The sequence below is a fragment of the Camelina sativa genome, chromosome 4 (genome assembly GCF_030686135.1).
Source record: "Camelina sativa cultivar CO46 ecotype springtype chromosome 4, ASM3068613v1".
Classification (NCBI taxonomy): Eukaryota; Viridiplantae; Streptophyta; class Magnoliopsida; order Brassicales; family Brassicaceae; genus Camelina; species Camelina sativa.
This window is the reverse complement of record NC_141883.1, coordinates 13,964,878-13,976,234: the sequence shown is the minus strand read 5'-3', so window position 1 is coordinate 13,976,234 and position 11,357 is coordinate 13,964,878. Positions and strand designations below refer to the sequence as shown.

The window sequence follows — 11,357 nt, the reverse complement described above, 5'->3', positions numbered from 1 at the left end:
TTATTCAAAATCCCTTTAATGGGTCTTACTCACTTCTGCATGTTAACAACAATACAGAGCGCTTACAATCTATAATTATTTTTTACAGAGTAATTTTTTTTTACTTGCATACGTTGGTTTATAGCCATTGCTGGCCTATACCAATCTTAGTATTATTTAAAAAGCGAAAACAAAATCTCTAGTAAGATACTAAAATAAAATATTTGGCGGTACTAGTTTGTCTTTCTTGCTGATTTAGGGTTCATTGATGGTGCTTAGGCTTTCAACTCAGTTCGTCTGGGCTATCTTTACACTGCCATGAGAAGAAGATGAAGATGAAGATGAAGATGACTTTGAAGAAGCAGCGGTCTCAACGAATTGGGTTGTGACTTGTTCCCAATTGGTGATCGTCTGCTTAAGCTCTGTCTTTTGTGTTGATGTCACTTTCTTTCCACTTACGATTTGGCTGTTGATGTCTTGTAGTTCCTTGAGAGTCTTCAACACTTGTTGTTGGGAAGTTTCCATGTTGGACTTGGTCTATCATTCCAAAACATATATAACACAAATGACTTTATTATTATCAAAGAAAAATCATAATATAAGAATTCGAAAAGATGATATTATATTTTACGCACCTCTTGGGATTGGCTAAACCTTGAACACACGAACATCATGGCCTCTGATAGTTTGGAAGCAGCAGATTTCATCCCAGAGACGAATTCTTGTGCATTTGAGGTAGAAAGCTTTGAGGAAGCAGACATGGAAGTCTTTAGTTTGTCGAAAAAGACTTTGAGTTCTGCATTGTGTGAATACTTCTTCTCAAGATTTGAAATAAAAGACATGACTTCCGAGGATGTTTGGCTCTCAACCTCTTTAACTGATGTGGTGGTAGATGAGCTTTGGCTTTTGGATTCCTTCTTTTCAGAAGAATTACTTCCGGTGTTGGATTCTTCATTGGTTTGAGAAGAATCACCCACACTGCTGGATTCTTTCTTTTGAGAAGTAGCACTTCCTTGAGCAGAGGTTTCACTATCAGTAGGAGTCGAACCAGAAGGGGTGCCAGTGGGAGTTCCACTTTGACTGTTGGATTCTTCCTTTGTTGAAGCACCTCCGCTAGAACTCTCGCTTCCTTTTTCAGAGGTTTTTCCACTCGGACTGTCTGAAGTTGAAGGAGTAGGAGTGGTGGGAGTGGGAGTAGCGGGAGTGGGAGTAGGAGTGCTGGGAGTGGGAGTGCTGGGAGTGCTGGGAGTGGGAGTTGTGGGAGTGGGAGTTTCACCTTGAGGTGAGGATCCAGTTTCGGTGCTGGGAGTGGGAGTTGTGGGAGTGGGAGTGGTTGGAGCGGGAGTTTCACCTTGAGGTGAGGATCCAGTTTCGGTGTTGGGAGTGGGAGTTGTGGGAGTGGGAGTGGTTGGAGAGGGAGTTTCACCTTGAGGTGAGGATCCAGTTTCAGTGCTGGGAGTGGGAGTTGTGGGAGTGGGAGTGCTGGGAGTGCTGGGAGTGCTGGGAGTGGTTGGAGTGGGAGTTCCAGCTTGAGGTGAGGAACCCTCACTATCGGATGAATCATCATCACTATCGCTTCCACTTCCAATGCTGGAATTAACATCGACATCAAGACCGTAAGATGACTCATCAATCGTCTTTCCTTTCTGCTCCGCGACACTCTTTACGAATGTAAAAACAAGTCGAATCCAATCTACAAAAGCCTTAAGCAATTCTTTCTTTTGTTGAAATGACAGTATCGTTGAACCTTGCCTCTTCTGCTCAACCAAAGTCTTTCCCATTGACAGCATGGTCATTTTTAATTCCGACGACTGTCAATAAGAAACAATTTTTGTAAGAAAAACACACCAAACAAAAAAAAAATCATTATTTCATATATATATCATATCAATGTTTTGGTACAATACTTACTGTTTTACTGCTTGTACTACCACTCAATGCAGACATAGCCTTGGCAAGTAATTCACATCTCCCATCAATCTCCGTATCAATGTTTTTCGTTGAGGACGATGCCGAGATGATAAAGCTTATGTAAGACTTGAACCTTGAAAAGAATTCCTTGAACTCTCTAGTTGCGGGACATCCATCTTGAAGGTTGCTCAAGAGCATCAACATACCCTTGGCAGCAAAAGGCGCAAAGTCCATACAACGTCTGGGAAACCTCGTCCTCAAGTATAACTTTAATAAGAAAGTTCCTTGCACTTCATACACCACACTTGATGCAACCATAAACACCAGACATATTGCTAGTAAATTTTTCGCCATTTTCTTATTTAAAATGAAAAGTTATAATAGAACAGAACAAGACGATTATTTGTTTTTTTTTTCCTTTTTTTTTTTTAATAAATATTTTTGTCTTTTTTTTTTTTTTTTTTGGGATTTTGAGATGATTTTTGTTCCTAGGAGAAACTTGGTTTATATAGATGCTCGAGAGTCTATTTTAAAGTGAGTTTGAGTAAATAGTGGATTGATTTAAGGTCACGAGAGAATAGCAAAAGAGGTTCACATGTTTTACTTTCTATTTTGACTGTAATTTATGTTGTTGTGCGCATTTCTCTTCAATCTATATTAAGAAGGATCAAATTATTGACTCTGATTAATCCAAGTGTGTGCAAGTTATAGATTCTAAACTTTTGGCCATGCTAGTTCGAACCCTTGACTTATTCATGAATTCATCACACTAAAAATGATCTATCACATCTCTGACTTAAAATCATCTGTGTGTACATGCTAGGAGCATGTAGCTTGAATTAGAACAACCTGTAAACGGACTGTGGATCTAAAAGATATTTTTTTATTGAGGGTACACTATTGAAATTATCTTAAAGGAAACACTATATGTATATGATTAGATTTATAATAACATGTACCTTACTGATACTCAGTGATCAACATGTCAATTAAAACTTAATGTGCACTCAACTACGATCTAGTCGTATCGTCGTAACACTTTAGGATCGAATCCGCAGGGACCAAATAATTGCACTATGAAACTATAAAGATCGAATATAGCTAAGACAGAAAAAAAGGAAGTTTGTGAAACAAGTAATAATTAAAAAAACGGAAAATAAATAAGCTGTTTTAAATTAAAAAGGAAATATTGGGTGCAGGGAATCTATGGGGAATATAATCTCGGACTAAGGTGAATAGATAGGGATGCGTTAAGCACCGTTCTAGAACTCAAATCACGGTTGTAAAGCTAACCTACTTCCGCAGCGTTAACTATCTATGCAATGTATTCACTAAACCCTAAACCGTCGTTTGGATCTAGCAAACCAAGCAAGCAATAAAAGTTTAGGTTTGATATGTTCACAAGGTGCCTCAACTTCAACTTTCGTTGGCTAAGGTCCACCTTGCTCACCTATGTTCTTTTCTAGCAACTCAACAACACTTTCGGTGCCCCGATAAATTTAACCTATGATCATAAACTAGGTAGCTAATCTAGTTTAGGCTTTAAGAACAACAATAGATGAAAAACAAAATAATTCAATCCCTAATCTAAAACACCATCGTTAGAGAATCATAAACCCCTTTGAAACCCAAAACCCAATAGAGTAACTACTCAGACATGGAGAAACAAAAACAGCAAATCAAAGATGAAGAAGACATAATTGAATTGCAAAAGAAAAAAAGAGGGTTTAGAGATCTTCTCCCAAAGTTTACAAATACTCAAAAGCTGCGTAGAATAAAAGTTGTGTTTTTTAGGTCGAGCCCCGTGCTTAAATAGTAAATAAAACCCTAAAAGTCGGTTTAAAACAAAAAAGGAAAGGTTGCTTCGGGTACGGGACTGGTCGATCCCGAATGTGGATCAGCCGATCCTGGATGCTTTTCTGTATTTGCTCCATCTGCTTGCTAGTCCGATCAGTCTTCACCAAATTGGCTCCAGATGCTTGTCTTCATCCCCAAAACACTCAGTTTCCTTCAAAAGCAACCTAAAACATGTACAAACTCATAAAAGACTAAAAAGACTCTAAAAGCACACTAGGACCTAACAAAAGACTCAAAATAAGTGTAAAAACCATTGTTAAAATCCCATAAAATACAGACACATCACTCAGGTGCATGAGTATTCAGATTATTGTTTCATTACTAACATGTTCAAAAATAAAATTTCAATAAAACACACAACCTGAACATCACTAGTGACGTGGAATTATTTTCCAACTTGTTTGCAGATAATTGTATTCAATGATTAGGGAAACGGCTAAAATCAATCCAGACGATTTACAAAATGCTTTTTCATATCCAACCTATGGTATTATGCATTTTTCAACCTGAACAGACTAAATATTTAAATTTCCTACCTCAACTTTATAAATTTAACCGATTTCAACATATCCATAAACCGAGTTATTTGGCCGTTTAACGGTGCTGAGTTAGATGCCAACAAAGCAACCATGTGGCATCTGGACGTATCAAAATTACATCTTTTTGATGCTTAAATAAAACAAAATTAAAATGTTGCTTGTTAGTTCCGAACCTGCGACCATCGACAATAAAACCAAATGCTTAAACAACTCAAACATATTAAATACATTGGTTATCATAAACAAAGTTGTAATATATTTGCGTATGGTCGCAGGTTCGAAAGCAACATTTTAATTTTGTTTTATTTAAGCTATCAAAACGACGTAGTTTAGATATGTACTGATGCCACGTGTTGCTTTGTTGGCGTTTGACTCAGCACCGTTAAACGACTAAATAAATCTATTTACGGATATGTTGAAATCGGCTAAATTTGTAAAGTTGGGGTAGGAAATTTGAATTTTTAGTCTGTTTAGGTTGAAAAATGCATGGTATCATATATCGGATATGAAAAAGCGTTATGTAAATAATTTAGATTGATTTCGACTGTTTTCTCATATTATATAAGAGCGTAATTTAGAATCCGGCTTTGCCCTGAATTATACATTAGATTGAAACCCATATTTAGAATTTCAAAATAACTATAATCAGGTTTTTTCCTAGGATGAAACCACAAACTGATAAATGGTGGCTTTAGATCATAAGAGGTCTACAACTGGTTCTTATTGAAGAAGAGAAAAGGGATATGTTAAAAGTTTTTTTGTTTGTTTTATGGGCCTCGAATTACTTAGATCCAAAGTACAGATGAATTTAATTAATTAACTCCAAACAACAAAAAGGACATGTGTTAGATAAATAGCATGCCAAGTGTCTTTTCCTTAGCAAATGCTGAGAAAAACCTTCTCATATTATATAAGATATATTTTTTAATTTCTCTATATCATTTGGAAAGGAGAAAGAGAAGTATCAAAACTTTATTAATGTGAACTCACTCACTGAGACTCACATCAGAGTGATTGTTACAATCTATATTTGTCCTTACAGAGAAATATTCCTTGCAGAGGACGATCAGCAGATCTATGCCTATACTGATCTTGATTTTACAAAAAAATAAAAAAAATGAAAATCTAAATTTATTGTGTAGCTAGTAATTATAAGATAAGGTATTTGTTTTGGTGATTTGTTGAGAATGAATGTAGATAAGCCTTTTGAGTTTAGTTTGCCACCATCTTGCCGGTGGAAGATGTTGAAGACGTCTGGGTTTGAGTTGCAGTCTCAACGGATTGGGTAGTGACTTGTTCCCACTTGGTGATTGTCTGCTTAATCTGCATTTGTTGTGCTGGTGTGCATGTCAAAGACCCTTCTTTCTTGCCTTTGTTCTGACTCACAATTTGACTGCGGATGGTCTCTAACTCTTGGAGAGTCTTCATCACTTCTCCCTGGTAAGTTTCCATAGACTTTTTAACCTGTCAAGAAAAAACATTACGATCGAAAATGGAGTTTGCAATTGTGAATCACAAGATAAGGGCAATGTCTTGTTCCCGCACCTCAGCTGATTTGCTTTCAACTCTTGACCGAATAAACACCATGGCACCAGATACTTTCCCAGCAGCAGATTTAATCCTAGTAAACAAATCTTTTCCTTCTTTGACGGGAGCAATCATTGTACCCTTGCCAAGGCCATCTATGTTACAGAGGATGTTATCACTGAGGACAGTGAGAATCAAGATGGGGAGGGTATTCAACAAGTTTCAGCTCAGAATGAAGAAGGATAACAAGAAGAGAAGGCACTCGACAGTGCACTCGACATGGCACACGATCGGGCACTTGATCGAGTGCTGAGTCGAGCTGGTGGTCGAGTAGACTCCACTGAGTCTATTGCACCTATCAAGTACATTCCTCCAGTTTATAAACCACCTCTGCCATTCCCAGGACGTTTCAAGGCACAGAAGCTGAAGGAACTCAGGGGGATCATTGAGAAAAGAGAAGTGATGGCCATACAGCAAGAAGTTGTCATTAGGAAGAAAGAAGAAGTTATCATTGCATTCGAAGAAGAAGAGAGAAGCCCTGCTCTGGAACAGTATACTCCATATCCTCTCTACCAGAATATGTTGCTTGAGATCTCCAAGAAGAAGGCTCAGGATCAAGACAAGAAGGATCTTGAGGAGACTGAAGGAATTATCATCCCAACCAAGCTTGAAGATCCTGGTCCATTCAATCTGCCATGTTCCTTTAGCTATCTGCACTTCAACAAGTGTTTATGTGACCTGGGAGCATCTATTAGTGTAATGCCTTATTCTGTAGCGCAAAAGCTTGGGCACACTGAGTTCAAGTCTAGTAACCTCCACATAAGTTTAGCTGATGGATCAGACAGGGAGGTGGTTGGTAAATTGGAAAGCTTACCAGTCAAGATAGACAAGGCCAGAATTCCTACTGATTTTGTGGTTATAGAGACCCTATCATTCTATGGAGACCATTCCTAGCCATTGCTAGAGCTGTCATTGATGTAAACGAAGGGTTGATAACCTTGAACATAGCTGAGGGTTTAACCATGAAGTTTGATATCAATAACCCAACCAACTTGCCCTCCATTCAAGGTCAACCTTTTGCTGTTAAGGACAGGAGTGACTATGAGATCCGAAGGGAAGTGGAAACTGCACAAGCTAAGACTGTTGAAGAGCTCAAGGATTCAGTTCAAGTGTTAACTAGCTTAGTAAAAGATATTCATGCTCAACTCAACAAGAGGTCTTTGAAGAAGGTAAGACCAAGACTCAAGATCAAGAGTAAACAAGCTGCAAGTGTAGTGACTCTTTTGACCAACAACAAGGACCATGGTGATCAATTTGAACTAGGGGGGAACTCATCACCTCTCTGGCCTCCAAACCCAGCTTAAGGAGGAAACAAAAGTCAAGCTTAGTGACTTTAAACAAGCTCACTAGGGAGGAAGTCCCTAAGGTATCTTTGTATATAAGTTTAATTTTTCTTGTGGTTTGATGTTTTTCTTTTATGTTTGTTTTGGGTAGGCTTTTATATGAGGTTTGTACATCGACCCAAGTGAGTTTGATCTCATGGGGAAGGAAATTCAAGGCCACTCGACCAGCCCACCAAGAAGCACACGATCGAGTGCCTAACCGAGCACAAGCCCAGTCAATTCATTGGAGGGAGAAGCAAAAATTTGAAATTCGAACTTGGTCAAGCACTCGACCACGTGGGGTCGAGTGGTGGGGTCGAGCATGTGCCAAAGTGAGTCAAAGATTCCTATTTCAAATTTTGAATGGTATACACGCTCCACCTTGCTTTCTTGTCCCCTCCCACTTCTATATAAGCACCTAAATCGACTCTCTTTGCTTTTATTTGCTGCTCAAGGCTTAAGTTTCTTTGTTTTCTGGGTACTAACCTATTAATATTAAGCTTTGAGTCTAACCTTTTTCAAGAGTCTCTTTCACAATGTCTTCACAAGGAAGGGAAACACCAGAACAAGCTGCAATCCGCCGAGCTGAGGCCAAGAAATCTGCTGAGGAATTCATGGATCGCCGTGATGCACTCTTAATCTCAAGAGGAGAAGCAAGCGGAAGAACTCGACCATGCGCTCGAGTGGGCAAGCGGTCGTGTGCAGGCTCGAGCAGGGGGTCGAGTGATCTGACAGAGAAGGGAAAGCAGCCCATTGAAGAGGACTCAGAGGAAACTGAGAGTCAGAAAGAAACGGAAAGTGAGAAGTAATGGAGGTTGACAATGAGGAGTATAGAAGGGATAAGACAAAGGAGAAGAGGTCAGAAGCTGAATTCCAACAAGAAGAAAGCGGAGATGAAGAAGAGTCTGGCACCCTGACATCAATTCAAATCTTTGAGGCCCTAATGACAATGAAGTTTCAAGGGACCATATACCCTCACAAGGAGACTATGGAGGAGCTTGGCATTGCTGAAGATATGAAGGTTCTCTTTGAGTTCCTGAGATTGACCAAGTTTATGGAAATAACCATGGAGGGATATCAAAGGGAGAGCTGTGAGTTCATATCCACTGTCCAAATGCACTACTTCACTGATTGTGTTGATCAAGAGAGAGGAGCTGGTTTCATCACTTTCACTATTAGAGGAAAACACTATGAGATGTCACTTTTAGAGGTAGCCACAATCTATGGGTTTGAAACTGGAACTGACTGCAACATGGTGATTGCAAAGGAAGAACTGTACTCTGTTTGGAAGACCATTGGTGATGACAAACCATACTATTCAGCCTCATCCAAGAGCTCCAAAATTAGAAGCCCAGTTCTGAGGTACTTTCATAAAGCTCTAGCTAACACAATGTTTGCTAGAAAAGAAACTGAGAACTTGAATGAAAGTGAGCTCAAGATGATAGATATGGCCCTCTATGGCTTTTTGGATAAAACAAGAGATGGGATCACAATCTGTGGGAGTAGAGTCCCAACTGACTTAGCCATGGTCCTCATTGATCAAATATCCTACTACAGAAGTTGGTCAGCAAGCTATACAAGAGGGGCTCAACTGGAGTCCTAACCATTGGAGGCATCATTACTCCAATACTTAAAGCTGCAAATGTACCACTTAGAGGTGAAAAGACCCAGTCAAGATGGATTGACATCCCATAGCTCACCTCCACTCTCATTCTTGCCCAGGAGAAGCATCATGGGAAGTACTTGTTCAATTTTGACCACCCAACAGAAGGCAAGGCTCAATTTGTACTGCCAAACCAAAGAGCTACATCAATAAGCCAAGGGCTCAACATTTAATTTTGGCCAGTAGTTGAGTCAGCCCCTTATGTTGAAGAACAAGCTGGTGATGTCAATATGGCTGATGGGGAAGAACAGTTCTACTTTGAAGACTATGAGCCTCAACCAAAAGATATTAGAGGGGTAAGAGAGACAGCAAAAAGGGTGACACTACTCCAGAAGTGGAACAAGTGGCATGGCAAGACAACTGAGAAGCTGAAGAAGAAGTTGGCTAAGATGTCCAAGTCCATCAAGGGTATGAAAAAGGAAATTGCTGAATTGAAGAGTGGAAATACACCCCAGCACCATCTGAGCAATTGAGAAGGAGCAGCTCAACCAGAGTACCATCTAGAGCTGGAAACACTTTGGAGCCTTCAAGAGCATCGTCATTTGAGCCATCACAAAGGAGAAGAGGTACAATCCGCGCAAAACAGCCCAATCCGAGGCACTCGACCAGTGCACTCGAGCCAACACTCGACCGAGTGCCTCAAATGCACTCGGCCGAGCATTTCTCCATGCCTCAATACAGCTTCCGAGCTCCTCAGGGTTATCCACCTTACCCCTATGGCCAAGTTTACCCTCCCTTCCCACTGCAGTACTTCATGGACCCGACACTCATGCAGCAATATTTTGCACAGCAAGGACATTATTTCCAAACTCGGCCAAGCACTCGACCGAGTCACTCGACCGAGCACTCGACCGAGTGCATGTCCGGTCCCATAGTGGAGTACCCCCCATCTCCATTAGCAAGTCAGAATCAAGCCCAAGGCTCAAGCTACACATATGACAGCATGGCTAAAGATGTGGATAGCTTCTTCACCAAACCTTGAGGTACCAATATCACCTTATCCACTGTTTATACCATTTAGTTGCATGTTTTCTTCTTCAGTTCTTAAATTCTCTTTCAAATTTTTATTACACAAAGGACTATGTAATTTAAGTTTGGGGAAGAGTTTAAGACATCATTTAACATAGTTTGCTGTTTTCTTATTTTTAATTCCATATTTGCATTGCATCTAAGGCATAAAAAAACCAAAAAAAATTTAAAAATCTTTCACAAAAATCTTTTAGAAAACAGAGTGTTCATGTAGTTTGCATTGCATATTAGGATCTTGTTAGCATTTTTCATATAGGATTGCTTTACATTTGCATTAGGGATCAATGATGAGTTTAGCCTTGTTAACACTGTTAGAATTCACTAAACTAGGATCATTGCCCTAGTTAATAGTACTTTGATGCTAGTTGAGTGGCTAGAAACATAAGATTGAACCAAGTCTAGAATTCCTATATTGCATTCTGTCTAAACTGAAGCATGTTGAGATTTGAAGTCATTTCCTATTTATAAGAACCTAATATTGATTTTTAATTATCAATTTGCGCAATGTTTTGAACTCATGGATACTTTATACATATTTAGATCATCTTTTCCATTTTTACCACTCTTGTTGATCCAAGTAGTTGATTTCATCATTGAATCAGTTTTCCCCACCCATAACCAACCTTTCTTTCAAGCCATGTTTATTCTTATGTGTGTGAGGCCTATTTTGAGATTGAGCTTGGTAGAAAGTGTTAGGTTTGAACTGACAAGAATAAAGCCTTGTGTAGTTCTAGTTTGCATTTTTCAAACTAGATAGGACTAGGTGGTTTAAATTATGGGTTTGGGACTTGGTGTGTTCAAAAAGAAAAGAAAAGAGTGAAAAGGGAAAGAAAAGGGTAAAGTCCTTAGGAGAGAAGTGTTTTAAAGTAAATTCAAACTCTAAGTGAAAGAATGGGGTGTAGTAAAAGTTTCAAATAAGGTTCTGGTCAAAGAAAAGAAAGAAAGAAAAGAAGAGTCTAGTAAAAAGCTTTATGACTTGGGAAACAAGTAAGAAAGAGAACCTTAGAATTTAAGAAAGAAACCCATTCCACTAGAGAAATCAAGTAAGAAACCTCTCCTGAGACTTAAAAACCAGAAAAGAGAAAAGGGCAAAAGAGAAAAGATGAAGCTTAAGGGTAGAATTAGGACATTATGGGATTAGAGTGATTAGGAACAAACACTTTGGGTGTCTTTGGGTAGACAAGGTTTTGTTCTTGTATGTGTCTAAGTATCTTACCTTTAGCCTTCTTCTAAAGCTCAATCTACTTTTTGTGATAGAACCCTTGTGTTTGATAAGCCCCACTCAAAAGAGAGACCATTTTTGTCTCTGAAAACCTTATAGAATTCAAATAAAAAAGCGGAATTAACCAACATTAAACCATCAAATTATCTAACAAATACTTAAATAATCAATATCATTATTCCAAGACAAAACCAATAATTCTAAAAAAATAACATAAACCAAGGAACCAACAATCCTAGGCAACATTC

The 11,357-nt window shown here is 38.9% G+C and overlaps 1 protein-coding gene across 1 annotated transcript; it reads right to left on the bottom strand.

The window, feature by feature from the left end:
* On the bottom strand, positions 1-2,391 carry LOC104780111 (uncharacterized). Its single transcript, XM_087510164.1, has 3 exons — positions 1,891-2,391; positions 615-1,790; positions 1-516 (listed from the first exon to the last, which is right to left on the bottom strand). Exons 1-3 carry the CDS (start codon positions 2,242-2,244, stop codon positions 268-270), a joined length of 1,779 nt encoding a protein of 592 aa, XP_087366290.1. The 5' UTR covers positions 2,245-2,391; the 3' UTR covers positions 1-267.
* Positions 2,392-11,357: the final 8,966 nt, after the last annotated feature.